General features: G+C 40.2%; 1 protein-coding gene across 1 annotated transcript in view; it reads left to right on the forward strand.

Annotated features, from left to right (window-relative positions):
- ASCC1 (activating signal cointegrator 1 complex subunit 1) overlaps positions 1-17,772 on the forward strand; it is a 55,698-nt gene that overhangs the window by 2,230 nt on the left and 35,696 nt on the right. The window contains exons 2-6 of the mRNA XM_035137633.2: positions 470-601; positions 3,639-3,738; positions 4,082-4,179; positions 5,323-5,501; positions 16,511-16,647. Coding sequence (XP_034993524.1) covers positions 493-601; positions 3,639-3,738; positions 4,082-4,179; positions 5,323-5,501; positions 16,511-16,647 — 623 coding nt within the window. The 5' untranslated portion in view covers positions 470-492. The remainder of the gene's footprint in view (positions 1-469; positions 602-3,638; positions 3,739-4,081; positions 4,180-5,322; positions 5,502-16,510; positions 16,648-17,772) is intronic.

Raw genomic sequence — 17,772 nt, forward strand, 5'->3', positions numbered from 1 at the left:
TTCCGTGCGCTGCTCTGGTTTGCCAGAAGCGGCTTTGTCATGCTGGCCACATGACCCAGAAGCTGTACGCCGGCTCCCTTGGCCAGCAAAGCAAGATGAGCGCTGTAACCCCAGAGTCGTCTGCGACTGGACCTAACGGTCAGGGGTCCCTTTACCTTTACCTTGCCTTGTTTAATGGGAGGTTTGGTTTAGATATCATAGTGAAGGCTGCAGTCCTAATCATGTTAACACGGGAGTAAGTCCCATTGGGCACAGTTGGATTTACTCCCAAGTAAGCATGTATAGAATTGCGCTGTTGTACTAGTGTACATGCAGGAGGCAGTGGAAGACAGGAGTGCCTGGTGTGCTCTGGTCCATGGGGTCACGAAGAGTCGGACACGACTAAATGACTAAACAACAACAAAACAACAACTAGTGTACAGTTCTAACAACATCTACTCAGAAATTAGTCCTGTTGAATTCCATTTAGTCTTTCAGCAAAGGGAAAGCAAAATGGAAGTTCTGCGGCCACCACTGATAAGAATTGGAGGACGTGTTTACAGGAAAAAACATAATCGAGAACAGCCACACCAGCATGAAGAGGAAGAGGATTCCTATGCAGGTATGATAAGAATCCACAGAGTTCCATTTCACGAGACTATGATATGAAACTGATCTTGGCATTAGAACTTGGACAGAAGTACTGAATATGGAACATGATTCTCATAAAAATACCAACACCGATGCTGTCTGTATGGACTCAGTACAATAAAGAAACAGACACTCAAGATGACAGAGAGCGGGTCTCAAAATTCTTAACCTGTTTCTTTAATACCGGTGAGAGAATGTATGAAATATATGGATTAGAGGACAATATTATACTTAGAGTAATGTAGAGATGTGAGGGTAAGTATCAGGAATCAGGTATCTCCAGTTAACAGAGCTGGATAGCAGGGCTGCCCGTGACTTGCTGCACAAGTCAATGCAGACTAGGGATGGGGAATCTATGGGGCTCCAGATGTTTTTGGACTCCCATCAGCCCCAGTCACCATGGAATGATTGGAGATTTAATCCAACAGTTTTGAGAGCCACAGATTCCCCATGTGTGGAGCTGACCATACTAGGCCTGGGGAGACTATTGATATGTCTTGGTACAAGGGGACTTCATCTCTAGCTAGTCCATTTTATTCATAGGAAACACAGAGCTCTCTGTGATTATTTGTTCCTTTAACTTTGAAAGCAAGAGCTTGCCTCTGCTTTTCTGGAAGTGTATGCAATTAGTCAGACTTTTACCAAAAGGCAATTGTCACCATTGATATCACAGTCTTAACTCACAGTTTGGAGTGGAATTCAGCACACTGCTGAAAAATGCCAACATTAGTAAGTTGTGTTGAATTGCTAAATATTTCACATTCTGTTATGGAGTGGGAGTTAAAGCTCTATTGTCAAGAGGCAACACTTGTTTTTGTGCCGAAGTTTGCTTGTATTTGAAACTACTGTTGTAGTCACCTTAAGGGAAGCACCAGATGGGCTTCTGAGGAGCCGTCCTGCCCTGAAGGGTGGGTGGGCAGAATAAGAAGCTTAGGCATGAATTCATGAGCAGAAAGCATAAGGAGAAGAGAAACAGCAGAAAAGGAAAAAAAAGGGGGAAGAGGGTGGTAAATAGGCTAGGTCAGAAGAAGAATGGATGCGGTGCACACCTGATCCTTATAATGTGTACACTTGGATCACGAATGGATATTCCCATGCACCTAGGCAACTGAACCAGCTGCTATCATACTTTTTGCATCTTGCTTCCCAATCCCTTTTCCTTGTGTTTCATGTTGTGTTCTTTAGAGGATAACCCCTTAGCACAGGCATCCCCAAACTTCGGCCCTCCAGATGTTTTGGACTACAATTCCCATCTTCCCCGACCACTGGTCCTGTTAGCTAGGGATCATGGGAGTTGTAGGCCAAAACATCTGGAGGGCCGCAGTTTGGGGGTGCCTGCCTTAGCACAAGGACTGTCTGAGGCAGGTAGTGGTAACGAGATTAAATTCCAGGCCTAATAGAAAAAATAAAAAGTGACAAATTGCTGGGTCTGGGTGGCATTCACCTGAGAGTTCTCAAAGAACTCAAATGTGAAGTTGTAGATCTTCTATCCCTTAGACCAGCCTCCACACCTGAGGTCTGGAAAGCAGCCAATGTAACACCAATTTTTTTAAAGGAATCTGGCAGGGGAGGAGGATCCTAAAAAGTACAAGCCATTGGTGGCAAGTATTGTCAAAGAAAAAATAGCTTGGCATATAGAATAATAAGCCTTGCTGAACAGAGTCAGAATTCTCACCTTTTAGAGTTCTTTGAGAGTGTCAACATGCATATAGATTGGTGTGATCCATTTGACATAGTGTCTGTCGTTGGACTTTCAAAAAGCTTCCAACAAGGTACTTCACAGAAGACTCCTGAGTAAGTTTATGAGTTATGGAGTAAGAGGAAAGGTCCACTTATAGGAATTGGTTAAGTAGCAGGAAGCAGAGTATACATGTGCATGCAGAGCTATCTGAAATGTCTATGTGTGTATTGCACTATGAGTATGCAAATGTCACTGTGCACATGTATGCAACACTGCACGTGCACAGACACACATTTCAGGCTGTATATTTTGGTTTGTTATAAACAATCAGTTTATAATACATTTGCCTCATTCTTCCCAGTGGCCTGCATCTTGAACACCCTTTCAGCAAATCAAGAACTAAAGCCTTAGCTATAGTTCTTTCTTTGACAAACCACATTGTTTATCAAATCAGTAACATACTAGAAATTAAATTTAAGGCGCTTTAAAATGCTGCTTCGTGCAATGAAATTTTATTCCACCTTAACAAATCCGATGATGGTGAGAGTGGGATAACACAGAGGTTTGTGACATCTTTTGAAATTATATTTCTGGTTAGCTGGAAAATAGTTGCAGTGTTTTCTTACTGAGCTAAAAATATCCCATTTTCCAACATATTACAGTCACTGCTGTTGAGAGTAGAAGTCAATATCACTTTGCCTCAATTTTCAGCTTTTGGGTCCTGCATCTGTATCCACTGCTGTTCAGTGTTTTCTGAAATAAGCATTTGTATGAGGCCAAAAATTCAACACCTAGGAAAAAAATTTCTCCTACATCTCGGAGAAAAATAGATTTCCACAGGACTATTCTGTAGATTATTTTCAATGAGAATATAAAAGAAGAAAGAAAGAAAGCCCTCCCGTTGACTTCAACAGCTGCTTTCTGACGATGTCAGGAAGACTTAAAAGTTAGCATAATGGGTGGAAGCCATTGTAGTGTGAGTGGACCTCTGCTTGTGTAATTGGATTTAACTTCCTTTCCTCCTCCTGCCAGCCCCCTCATAGGCCCCCAGATCTAGAGGATCCCAAAACCTTGGGTTTGTGAGGCACTATAGGGTGGTGGTGAAGTCACATTTTGCAAACAGAAGTATGTTTGTTATTTACCCTTTAGATCAGGCATCCCCAAATTTGGCCCTCCATATGTTTTTGGGACTACAACTCCCATCATCCCTAGCTAACAGGACCAGTGGTCAGGGATGATGGGAGTTGTAGTCCCAAAACATCTGGAGGGCCGAGTTTGGGGATGCCTGCTTTAGATGAATAGTTTCTAATCACGCCACACCTTGCAGGTCCTGAGGATTGTGCAGATGAACCCTGTGATGCCTTTGTGGTGGAAGAGACAGAAAGAGGCTACCAATGTGCTGTGGACATTCCCAGCCCACTATACAAGTAAGTCTGTGTGTGCATATTCAGAATTGCTAATCATGCAGTCACTGGCTAGAACAACAGAGGGGAATGCCAGGTGTTCTCAGTCTTTATTATTGATTTTATAATTAGCTTTTGACAACTACTAATGGGAAATTAGGGATAAATTCGTTGCCGTAGCCTCACATCGTGGGGACTGTCCTATGCCTTGATCACCAGGAAACTGGTTGCTTGTATTAGCATTTAGGATTCCAAAATGGGTAGGATGTTTAAGCTGTTAAATTTTTTTTTAAAAAAGAAATGATTAAGTAGTTCCAAACATTATCACTGATTCCCTTTTCTGTTTTCCCACTGTATGCTTATATAGATATATAATAGGCAAAAAAGGAGAAACAAAGAAGAAAATAGAAACAGAAACCCGAACCTCTATCATTATTCCTAAGCCTGGAGTTGAAGGAGAAATTGGTGAGTTCTGGGTTTTGTAAAAATTAAAAGGCCTTTAATTTTTATGTACAGGTCTGACATGGTGTGAAACTTAGAGGCGATAAAGGCATCCTGGTACTACTTGGAAAATAAATGTAAAAACTGCCATCGAATGAAACTAGCTGCCTCTATAATACTGAATTCAGTATAGGAAAGGTAATATGATGTCTTCAGTATTACTGTTTTGGTGTTGACTTGAAGACTTTCAGTAAGTGAATCTTCACTGCAGTTGGCCCACCTACTGTCATTTTGGCTGAAAATAAGGAATGTAGAAGCACAGTGTGAACACATTTTAAACAGACTGAAGAGGGTCAAATTCTTTAATTCCACTTATGGTATGGCCAAAAAGTAACCTTGTGGATCTAATGTTAAGGCTATCATTGTTGGGTGCATCCTGTTATTCAAAAAGAGGGAACTGCATTTTTCTCTTCATATTTATGCTTTGCATAATTGTGTAAAGTCAGGTACCATGGTTAGCATGGCATTTTTTTTAAAGAACCAGACATGATTGAATGCTTGCTATCCACTTATTTATTCCCCTCCCCTTAATTATACTTTCTGCATGTAACATTAAATATTTATTTTCCACACAGTACACTTCATTCATAAAGTGTATGGACTCCTTTTACACAAATCATTGCACAGTAATAACAAAAAAACACACAAAAATCTCTGTGTCTAAAACGAGTGACAAAACTCTGCAGTGCACCCATACTGTGAAGTGAAAACCTCAAATGTTTCCAGAGGAAGTAGAATCAGTTATTATAACAAATAGACTCAAAAATAGTCTACAGTACTTTGATAAGAGAGAAAGTCCCGGCAATATCAATAGGTATACATAAATAAATACAAACCTGTATCAGGAGAAATAAAAATTGTATGAACTAAAGGACAGAAAATTTTAATGATACAGTATTAATGTATTAAAACTAGGGAGCTTCATCTCACACTTTGAAATCACTAGTTTGATAGTAACACTGACCTGTGTATTCAGTTAAGATAGCTCTCACCTTGTTAGGAACTGGCTTTCTGGTACAGTGGAAAATCTTGTTATTATTTCTAAACTTTTGTGAGCACATGTAGCAAGCTGTCATAAATCCTGTCTTATGTTTTGCTTGTTTCCAGTGATCACAGGACAACACCGGAATGGTATTATTTCAGCTCGAACACGAATTGATGTTCTTGTGGAGAGCTTCCGCAAGAAACAACCCTTCACACACTTTCTGTCATTTGCACTCAACCAACTTGCAATCCAGGAAAAGTTTCTACAGTTCAAAGAGGAAGTGTTGGAGAAGTGCTCAAATGTAAGTTGCCATGATAATACTCATAAATAATTGGAGTTTGAAAAATAAGTAGAAAATGTTGCAAAATGCTACATGAGCTTGTCTAGATCAGGAGACACATTAAAAATATGTCATTAGTAACAACACTATTACCTGAGATGATATACTCAATGTTAGCAATATGGTGGGATAAGAAGTATGATGATAAGCCATGAGAGATCATAGAAATACAATTTGTATTTTGTCCCTGAAATTAGCACATTATAAAGCTAAAATCCAGGATTTTCCCATTGAAGCAGCCCACATCTTTTAGTGATAAAGAGGAAGTGAAAGATGTTTCCCTTACGAAAGCAAGTATTTCCCCAGCACCAGCACCTTGCTACTCCCAGGACCTCCAAGCTAAGTTCTGTGGCCTGTGTGTGCAGAAGGGGTCAGAAGTGTGTCCAGTTTACATGGAATCACTTTCAGAAGCTATGTAGATGTTCCTCAAATGTTGTTATTCCTGGAAAAACAGAATTATACTCTACATATGACTAAATTTTAAGAAAATCCCTAAAAGTTACAGACAAACCAGTCTCCACCCCCATCATTCTGCCCGGACACTGATGTCGAGGGCCTTCTGGCAGTTCCCTCATTGTGAGAAGCCACGTTACAGGGAACCAGGCAGAGGGCCTTCTCAGTAGTGGCACCCGCCCTGTGGAACGCCCTCCCAGCAGATGTCAAAGAGAAAAACAACTACCAGACTTTTAGAAGACATCTGAAGGCAGCCTTGTTTAGGGAAGCTTTTAATGTTTAATAGATTATTGTATTTTAATATTCTGTTGGAAGCCCCCCAGAGTGGCTGGGGAAACCCAGCCAGATGGGTGGGGTATAAATAATAAATTATTATTATTATTATTATTATCATCATTATCATTATTATCATTATCTATCTATCTGGAGATCAATAAGTCTCACAATATATTTATGGTACACTATTTTCATTTCATGTTGAATGGTATTGATACCTTTCTGGTGAAATTCTGTGTGCAGCCAAATAAAAAACAACTTCAAACTACTGATACTCTAGTCTGAGAAAATAATTTGATAGTGCATCTGAATGTGTGACTCCAGTATTTTATGAGGGTTTAATTGGATTCCTTTAAAACTGACAACATTTGTCAAAATTCACAGTCCTCACAATTTTTAAACATAGAATTAAGTCACTGCAAGAGAGACTGGAGTCTATGAGGCACATTATTTTTTCCACACTTTTCTCTAAACTCTGTTGTATAAAATACACAGCTGCTAGTTAGTCGGGGGGAAAACATACTGCTTTCGCATATGTCTCTCAGTCATTTCATGGTCAGTTATCCTACTCTTCTGTCACTTTATCTCACAGTGGTATGTGCCAGAAAGCAATATTTGCAAACCTATGCTTTGTAGCACGATATGAAAGTATATACAGCTGTGCAAAGCAGGGGGTGAGCTTTTAGGATGCTTAGAACCTGAATATGGTGCTAGTTATGGAAGCTGTATGTGTTTGTTGTTACTGCTTTTTTCAGCTTCAAAATAGAGCAGTCAGTTAATGATGTCTCTATTCAAATGAGGCTGATTAACAGCCATGTTATTTTAAAAATGGAATAATATCAGGTGTTGAGATTAGCATTTCTGCTGGTTGTTGAGCAATGGTACGGAATCTTTCCCTCTCACTATAATAGTTACCATGGCAACCGAACATCCATCATTTATATTGCTGTAGTCTCATGCGCCTGTATATGCTGCAGATAACTCTTCCTCTTTTTTGCTTCATCAGAAAATTAAGGGTGTATTAAAATGTGAAAATTAATAAGCATTGTCCCTCTAAGCTTTTACACTGAGCAGACAACTTGCACTGAAGGTCAAGGAACATTTATATTTATTATAAGTTATTTTTATACAAACCACAGGTTTCTTTCTCAGAGGAAAGCTATGGTTGCCTTAACAACATCAGAATAACGGCAATTATAATCAAAATTCATAAAAAAATATCATGCCAGATAACATGGAAAATAAATCTAACACAAATAAGTTGAAATCAAGTTGCCTGCTTGAACAGAAAATAAATAGCTTGCCTTCTGAAAGAATAAAAGTTTGAATACAAGTGTACAAGTTTAATTTGCCCTGGCAGATGTCTCAGGGGACTAAGTTTTCTCATCAAAGCATCACAGCAAAAAAGGGCCCTGCCCTTACTGATTTTATTTCTCAAGTAGCTTCTGCTACTTGCAGCTTGTGGGTTTGTCCCTTTGTTAGTGCCAGTATTTTTATATAGTACAATCAGAGTGCCTAACACTTTAGAGAACAGATGAGCTTACAATATAAAGTTCAGTGGAAGACAGGGCAGGAGAAATAGGGGTGGACAAGGAGGCAATGTGTGATTGTGTTGGTTTCACACGTTTACTGGTAAGTTAAGTTGCAGGCTGATTTCCGTTAGGGTCCTCAAACTGTTAAAGCAGGGAGAACAAAACATGTTTTAGGCAACTGAGAACTAATGGAAGTTGCTGTGAACAAAGGAGCATATAATTCTAGTAGCATATAAATCAAAAGCAGTGAGTGTAATGATATATGCCCAAATAAAGTCAGAAAGATGGAAAGCGCAATTTGATCAAGGCTTTAATTAGTGAGTAAATCAAGTACTTGTATTATATCCTCAAATAAAATTTCCAAATTAGAACAAACAAAGCCATGACCAGCTTTAGTCCCTTGAAAAAGACGATCAATTCCATTGATCGTATTGCAACATTTGATTATTGCCTTCTGAAATGTTTCTGACATATGACAATAACAAATTGTCATATGTAAACTTCTGTGAAAAGACTGGTTAATGGTTGGGGAATGAATATTGAAGTTCTGGTGCTCAAAGAAGGCAATAAATCTGATTGGAACAATTGCTGTCCAATTAGCCTGTTAGACAGAAAACAGCTCTCAAGACTCCACCAGTTTCTTTACCAGTAAGTTGCAAGATTGGGCCAATTTAAACAACATAATTTCAAAAGAGCCGGTGGTGTTCAGGAAAGAGAATGATCAGTGTTTAGTACTAAATCACCCAAGTAGCAGATATACTAAATATACAAAAACACACAATCATTTGTAGCTTTTCATGATGTGCCTCCGCCGCTTGTCAGGATCAACTGAAATAAACTGTTGTTGAAATTATGGAACAGAAACACAGAGGTTGTTGTTGGCCTCCATTACAAAAATCATACAGATACTGCAAATGCCATATAATCAGATTTGGGGATACGTATCACAAATGGTTATTTGATGGGTGTCATCAAATTAGGTCACAGCTTTAATTATTTGGAGGTTGAATTTTCAGAAAGAGGTACCTACAATTAAGTAAGGGGTGGGTATTCAGTAGGGAGTGCCTTCTAAATAAGGCACTCTCAGTTCCTCAGTGAAGTCTCCCTTGTCACATATTAGAACTCACATTCTGCCGCCATTATTTGCACCAAGATCTCCATCCTCCCCTTTCTGCTTTTAGGAAAGGGTAACGGGTAAAGAGGAGCAGAGGCAGTTTATGGTAGTGTGACTTATGTAGTTGCACTGGGCACCACAATGCAGGGAGCGCCACAACAATGCTGTAGAAGCCAGAGGCAGGGGGCACCGAATTTTAGTGTCACATGGGGCACCGCTGAAATCTGAGAACCCAAAGTCTGCCACTGAAGGGGAGTGGTGGCATTGCTTGCCTGTTTAAGTGTTCTATCAAGTACTGTATTCCCCTTTGAGACTGTTAAAAATGCCTTGAAACCTTCACACGTTATCCTTGCTTTTGTAAAAAGTAAAGGAAAATCTCATCCGTTGAAGTATATATGAGGAAGCTAAGATCTGGGGTTTGATGGTGATAGAAGAACTGGAAGTAATCTTGGCCACAATTTTCAAACGTTCTGTACTTAGTACTCTCCTGATACATTGGATAGAGACAGGATTTATGCCTGAAGTTTTTGTAATGCCATTTTTTAATGCATCGCTGTAGATTTTGAAATGGATAAAAGCACATTACCAAGAAAATATTTCCTGGGGGGGAGGGGAGAATAAATCTGGAAATAGCTGTAGATCCAAGTACAAACCTAAAATGCAGATATTTAATATTGGTTCCCAGAATCTATGCAAATGGAGCCCAGACCAAGCCAAATAAAATAAAATAAAATAGGCAGAAGGATCATTGATTTAAAAAAGCCGTAGATTCTATGTAACACTGCCCCATGGTTTATTTAGCACTATGTGAATGGTCAGAAGTGAGTGTTGGGCTTGTGACCTACTCCACCCCTCTTTCGTCAGTGCAGTTGTGAGGAAGACCTTGGTATCCACTTACTGGTTTAAACTAATAGGAGTCTTTCATTTTATCTGAAATCAGAACTCTAGTTAGTTTAAACTCTGGTTCAATGAAACAAGCCATCATCCCAAACTGGTTTGAAAGTGTCTTGCTGCAATTAATAAACCATAGTTTAAACTCACAGCAGTTAGTAATTTGGGGCCATACATAACAACAAACTGTGGTTAGTTTAAATTAGATGTTTCCAATCTTCTCGCTGCCTCTGGAGAAATCACCTTTTAAAATGAGTTTATTGAGACAGGGTTTCCTTTATACTGTATACAATAGATGAGCTTACTGTGCACATGGGGTTAGGTTTGAAATACTAAGTACTGTTTGTGGTAGATGGCATCTGACAGTTACTAAGTTGCATGAGACTGCCATAAGTGAAAGTAGGTCCTGTTATAGATTGTTAACAGATTGTAAAAATGGCACTTCCAACTGGCTGGCTGGGTGGAAGTTCTTGGTGGCTTGTTGGATGGAAAGGGTGGTCTTCTTGGCATCTCTCCCTCTTTCAAGGGCTTATGGGCCTTGCTCAATGGAGGAGGCTGTGGAACGGAGGGCTGAGGATGGAAGGGGGACCCCAAAATCAGCAGAGGTACCTTCCATGCCATAGATTACATAAGCTACTATGATGATAAAGTTACTATGGTCTCCCGAGTTCTTTTAAATCATGAGTGAGGAATTGGTGGTTCTCCAGATTTGGTTGGACTACTGTACAACTATCACCATCCCTGGTGATATTTTGGCAGTTTTAAATGTAACTTCCATGTTGAAATAAGAATGTCCATGAAACTAACATTTTTATTTGTAGTTGTTTTTTCCTGTAATGTAAGTATGAAGAAAACATTGTCAGCAGCCTTTTACTCAATTTCCTCTTTCCTTCAGATTTTAATTTCCTTCATCTGTTTGTAAGCCTTCAATCTTTATTATTTCCCACTACTTTTTTGGAACAATGGTGGTTGTTGGGTTACAAAGGCTTGCCATTACTTTGTGTCCAGCAGAGGGCAGTGCTAGGAAGGCAGCAGTACCTGGTAGTGAATATCTGAAACACAGTATTTTAAGAGTCTGATGCATGACACCTAAACATGAATGTGAAACAAATGATATTGGTTTAAATGGAATGTGCTTCCATTAAAAAAGTTTCATGGATGTTATATTTGAATTTGAATATACTGCCCTTACCAGCCTATCCAGGGAGTTCCTCAACAGCTTTAGGGAGGGAAAATGTGAGACTTAAGTGGCTCGACAATAATTGGCTACCCAGACTTGCATGAGCAAAAATGCTTTCTGCTGTTGTTGGATGCAACCCATCAGCACACGGTGTCACTTCTCAGTGCATTTACTTAGCTCCATAGTTCTGATGAAGTTTTAGGCTGACTTTGATTCTGGGACATTTCTCGTGATTCTGGGGAAATTATTCCTTAGCTAACATGAGTAGTTATCCCACATCAAAAATAAATAATTGAACTTAAAACTGAGTAGGAAATGGCTTGTGGGTAGGAAGGAAATAAACAACTATTTGACTTTAAAGAAGAGATCTGAAGGCAGCCCTGTTTAGGGAAGTTTTTAATGTTTGATGTTTTATCACTTTATTTATTTTTATTTTTATTATTATTCTGTTGGGAGCTGCCTAGAGTGGCTGGGGAAACCCAGCCAGATGAGCAGGATATAAATAGATTATTATTATAGTTAAGAGGTTTCTTTTTCAGAGCAGCCAAGTATCTAAGCCGAATTGTAAGGGCTGTGAAAGCTAGAGCATCTTTCTAGCTTCTAGTGGAGTTCTAAATTCAATTTAGTATTTTAAGTGTGAGCCCCAGAGTACAACTCATCCTACAACAATATAAAAACTGTGACCCTAAGTACACACATTGAGAAGAATGCTCTGGACTACTGGGTATTTCATACTTTAGTAATTTGATTGTACTTAGGGATACATTGTGTTCTGTTTCTACCATATGTGCAGACCTATTAAAGACAATTGCTTTTTAAATGAAATCTAACCACTATTTGCATAGATAATAATATCTAATTACATTGTCCTTCTGTTACATAAAGCAAGCTGAGTTTGCACCAATGTGTCCAGTTGAAATGAATTTTCGTCTTCTCTGAGGCATTAATAATAAGAGTAATAGTATGGTACCAACATACACATTACACATTGCATTTTATGGAATACAAGAGGACCACTTTAACTGTTTGGTGGCCATCAAAGATTTCATTGGGTTTATGCACACACAAGGCACAATCCCATAGATAGTAATAGAAAGTCATTGTCTGAACCATTCCAATCACTTTATATCCCTTTGCTGCTTTATCACAATATAACTGATGCATTTACTGCTAGAAACTTATATCTAAGAAAGCTTAGAAGAAAATTGTGACAAGTATCTGAGAAGTAATCTAGTGTTAATGGTAGCTTTCCATTATTATAATGTGGAGGCTCCAAATTAGTTTGTCTCAAGTTAAATGCTGAAAGAAAATAGAATTTAGATATACAGCTTGTAAGTCTGGTTTAGTCCAGATTTATGTGAGCGAACTTTGTTCCCTAGCTTTGCTTTACTTAAGAGTTGTTCTAGATATGCTTCTGACTCACTGTTGTTTTTTTAATTATTGTTTCTGCTGCTATTAGGATGCTCAAGTACAACAGGGGTTGTTTGAAGATATTGCTGGGTGCAGATGTAAAGGAAAAATCAATGCAATTCAGTGGTACTGCATTGATTACTAAATAGTAAATTATGAACTGGGGGTTTGGACAAGTAATTTAAAGGCTCTTTGTCTTAGAGCAGGCAAGCATCTAAGCAAAAAGGCAAGCTAGAGCAGCCTATTGCAACTTTGCTGCAGGCTTTTCATTGGGAAAAGTCCACTCAGAAGCGTCATGGGGTTAAATTGTTAAGATTAAAACACATTTGCAGAACAATCATAACCCCCAACCTCCACTGCTGGGATGCGTTTAGGGTATGGGGAGGATTTTCCTTCTGTCTGTCTCTGACCATGAACAATGTGAGTTGTTGACATGCTATGGCTAGTGGTGTTCCCATTGGTGGTAGTCAGTTGAAGGGCGCAATATAGGGTGGAATGGCAGTGGAGTGAAGTTGGACCAGGCCATGAATTTGCTGGATCCTGAATTGGTCCAGCAGCTAGAGAGGGACTTGATCCAGGTCTCTCTGCTGTTGTCACATGAAGCTGGCACAGCATAAATTAGGTGAAGTACTCCTTCCCTTTCCTCCCTGGCCAGTGTGAGCAGCAGAGCTTCAGATGTGGTGGCAGCCCTCCTTCTCTGTTCAGCCTGCTGTTCTTTTGCCAGGAATTAAGATTGCTCCTTTAGGTAAGGAGTAAGGTCCATTGAACTCAATAGGTCTTACTTCTGAGTAAACCTACTTAGGATTGTTCTGTTTAGACCAGGCATAGGCAAACTCGGCTCTCCAGATGTTTTGGGACTACAACTCCCATCATCCCTAGCTATCAGGCCCAGTGGTCAGGGATGGTGGGAGTTGTAGTCCCCAAACACCTGGAGGGCTGAGTTTGCCTATGCCTGGTTTAGACCACTATCACTAGAGCTTTGAAAATGTAGTAAAAGATGAGAAGCAATAGGTTTGATATTTGCAGATAATTTATAGGAAGGAGTTATGGATCTTCTCTGCTATTAATGGGGCTTCCTCCTGCAAAGCTAATCCAGGTGTTTCCTAGTGATGCGCAGCATCAGAATAGGAAGCAGTCAGAGCATGTAAGATGCCACTGATTCCTGGAAAGCTGTAGAGGAGACTTTCAGCTGATTAGGTTGCTGGTAATTATAACATGAAATCTCCTTTCCCCTCCTCCATGCAATTAGATTGAATATGCCTCTTTTCCTAAATGCTGCTTATTTATTGTGTCAATATATTTTGTGCACATCATATCTGTGAGCATTACAGAAATTAAAATGAACTGCTGTCAACAGTTGGAACATAACAAACCTTCCCCCTGCTGCCTCCCCAGCTTCTGAGGCTCCCTGTGTTCATTATGGACTAAATGGCTTCTGGGGCTTGTCCCATATTTGAATAGAAAGCTCATAAGTACAACCACTTTGTCTTTGCAGTATATCCTAAATAAGCTTTCATGCAGAAGAGAATGAGGACCTTTTTCAGCTTTGTTTTTGAACCAGTTGGCAGAATGGAAAGAACGGGAGAGAGAGCTTTTGTTCTCAGCTGCTTTGAGCATTCCCGTTGAAAGGTGGAATTGACATTAACTTAATTGAATTGAATATTATCATTTTGGCCTCCTTTGTCTGTGAGGGCCTGGAAGGTAGCGGTGACGGTAGTAACGCTTTCCCAATAACATGGGCAGCATGGATAAAGGATTCCTAGCTCTGTCTGCAGGTTATTGCCCATGTTCAGTGAGTCTTGGTGTCTGCAGGATCATAACTGGAGTCATAAGATATGGAACAATACAATGGCTTGTTTAAAGCAGTCTTTGCCAACCTGGTTCTCTTCAGATGTTTTGGACTGTAACTCCCACCAGGCCTGTCCATCATCGCCTTGCTGTCTGAGGTTGATGGGAATTATAGTTCAAAACATCTTGGGGGCACCAGGTTGGCATAGACTACTGTGGAACTTTCTGTTTCTGGGAGATTTCAGCGAATGATTTAAAAGTTTCTGTGTATAAAGGTGGCTGGCGAAAACCTCAAATCGGAGCAGTCTTTCTAAAAGCTTAGAAACAAGAAAAAGCCTTTGTCAACTATTATTCAGAGATCAAGACCCCTGTGTTCCTCATACTTGGATCTATTTTTACATTGAATAGATATCCTATAGTGATCCCTGACTCTTGGAGGGTGTAGGGCCCTAAATCAATTTTCTTGGTCTTTCTTCCAGTTGGTATATTTTTTATCCATGGCACAGTTCATTCACTGTTGAAAATTCATTTCCCAGTGTAGGTAGTGTTTAAAGCCCTAAACAACTTAGGCCCAAAATAGCTGAAAGACTGCTTCCTTCTCTATAGACCCTCTCAGGTGTTAAGATCAGGAGGGTGGGGCTGGTAATTCTGCCACCCTCAGAGATTCAGGGGGCAGTGGCCTGGGAATCTGCATTCTCTGTGGCAACCCCTAAGATGTGGAATTCCCTCTCCACAGAGATACATCTGGTGACTCCACTATGCAGCTTTCAGTGAATGTTGATGACACACCAATTTACCCCAGCCTTTGGCACCTGAAATGTGTGTTTCCACCCTATTCTGTTACTATTATTTGTTTTTAACATTTTTAATACCGAATTTTAAATTGTTACTGTCATGGGACCTGCTGATGAAGGGTTGGTAATACATTTAGTCATAATAATTCCAGGGTCCTTGTGTGGCAGAGCCCCCTGCTACTCCAACACTTCCTGCGTCACCCAATGTCTCCTGCCATGCACTGTCATCTGACACACATGCATCCCAGCCTTGCTGGTGCCACTCCTAGCCACAGCATGTAGCTATTTCAGTGTGACACATATTGCCAGCAGCTCCCATGTGTGCAATGCATAGGATTAGGCAGGCATCAAGCAAGATGAGAGTGAGGGTGTTGACTCTACAGTCTGCATCACTGTATATATGTGGCCAGGGAGTAGCAAATGATCTGCCACTTTGCTCCTTCAAATAAGACTTGCATAAGAAACGAAGTCGTTAGCTGGCCCCCTGCTGTGCAGCATCACTTGGGTTTCTGAAATGTAAAAATTAACAATGTGGTTGAATGGAGACAAGACAATTACCTGTAGGGAATTTTTTTTTAATTTTCTAAAGCAGCTATGAAGATAAGAGCCAACTGATTTTAAAATGCAGCAGCCAGCAAACTGTAGGAAATTAAGTTATGTAATTTGAATACGTTTATCTGGGCATTTTAGTTTGCTGTTTTTTAAAAATAATATTTCCTATTTGTTGCTATTGCCATGTTATTATATGACTTTCATTTTGCATGTCACCCATTTGGAATTCTGATCATCAGATGTTCTACTTCAAAAATCCAGAGTTGGCTAATACCTTTCTTAGGAGTAAGCAAAATGTCACAAAATAGTGGAAAGTTACTGAGTTCTTGAGAATTCTTCAGTTAGGCAAGATGTTACACAAAATAGGGGATTGGGAGAGAAGGAAAAAGAAGTAAAGTAAAATAATTGGGCTGGATGTTTAGCTATGAGGTTACCTTGAAGACTCAGTTGCAAGATGGAGATAGCAGTTGAATAAGTCTCCCCAGATGCTACATGTAGCTGGTTACAAATCTTTGAGATTGGAATAAAGAACCAATAGCTGCTCCACATTTTTTAGAACATAAAGCCTGGCTTGTAATAGAGATCTGCTCTATAGCTTAAAAGAGACACAGATTCCTGGATATGCAAAAGTAAAGAGAAACATGAATTTCTGATGTCACTCAAGCATGGTGTAGTGGTTAAGAACTGTGGACTTGTAATCTGGTGAACTGGGTTCGCTTCCCTGCTCCTCCACATGCACCTGCTGGGTGACCTTGGGCTAGTCACACTTCTCTGAAGTCTCTCAGCCTCACTCACCTCACAGAGTGTTTGTTGTGGGAGAGGAAGGGAAAGGAGATTGTTAGCCGCTTTGAGACTCCTTAAGGGGAGTGAAAGGCAGGATATCAAGTCCAAACTCCTCCTCCTCCTCCTCCTCCTCCTCCTCCTCCTCCTCCTCCTCCTCCTCCTCCTCCTCCTCAATGAATTTCTCAATGTTTCTACAGGACTATGGTGTCAGTAGTAGCCTGTTCCAGAACCCTGCCAAGCTGCATCTGACTATTGGGACGCTGGTACTCCTGAATGAACAGGAAATCCAGAAGGCCCAGGAACTCCTGCAGAGGTGTAAAGAAGACTTTATTGAGTGAGTAAATTCAAAACACTTGGGATGCCGTAAACCAGCTACAGCACTCAAAAAGAAGCATTGGTTCTAGGACCAGGGTAACTTAGAGGGGTGTGGGGTGTCCCAGATTGGAGCAATCCAGCAAGCCATTATTAGGAGTAAATGAGAAGCCTACACAAAACAATTCAAGGACCGAATTGCACTTTTTTCTTGATATAAACCTTTTAGGAGCATCTCTTTGCTTGCAATCTTATTATAACCTAGCATTTCTATCTCTCTTACAGTAGCTGGTTTTATTTGTACATGAACAAAGATTGATTCTCCCCTCCTGGAAGTGCATGAAAAATGTGATTGCCTTGGCACTTTTTCACTAGCAGAGTCTTTGGCAAATAGCTCCCCCCGCCCAATGGTTGTATATCCCTGAGATTAATTACCTAAACAAGTCGAAGGTGGAGAGTATTGAAGCCACATGAACTGTATTTTAAAAATAAACTCTAATACAGTAGATCAATGATTCTACAGTGCAGGAGTTGTCATAATCTACTACAAAAACCATACTCTTTGAGCTGTGAAACTATGAACCCCCCCCCCAAAAAAAAATATTTTTTTCACTTCTAATATTTTTGTAAGGACTTTCTAGCAGAATGATCCCTAGCTTGCAGGTTGAGACCCACAGATGAGCTTGCGAATGATGAGCATATTTTTTTTACCAGGTAAGCACATTGGTGGCAAATGCAAAGTGAGTTATGGCCAGGGGCTTGTCTTTGACCTTGCTTTGGGCTTCAGAGGCACTTGAAATTAGCGAGGTGCTCAGAAGTGGCAAGAAGCCTTACTGTGCCCCTGAAGCCCAAAGCAAGGTCAAAGATGAGCCCCTGCCCATCTCTTATTTTTCATTACTTTGGTGACTGCAGGCTTGAGCCTCCCACCACTCTTTCCTAAGGAAAAGGGGGTGGATGGAGAGGGCTTGGCCCTGCTTTGCTGAGCTTCGGAGTCACTCTAATGCAGCAAAATTTCTCACTGCTCAGTGCCTCCAGAGTGCAATGGCATAGATTTTATCCATAGCAGGAGGATTGGTGGCAGTCACAAAAGTGAACTGGCTTATTGAGGCCAGCTTAAAGTTGAGGACTTCTGGACCCAGTTTTGCAT

This window comes from Zootoca vivipara, chromosome 5 (assembly GCF_963506605.1).
Source record: "Zootoca vivipara chromosome 5, rZooViv1.1, whole genome shotgun sequence".
NCBI classification, from domain to species: Eukaryota; Metazoa; Chordata; class Lepidosauria; order Squamata; family Lacertidae; genus Zootoca; species Zootoca vivipara.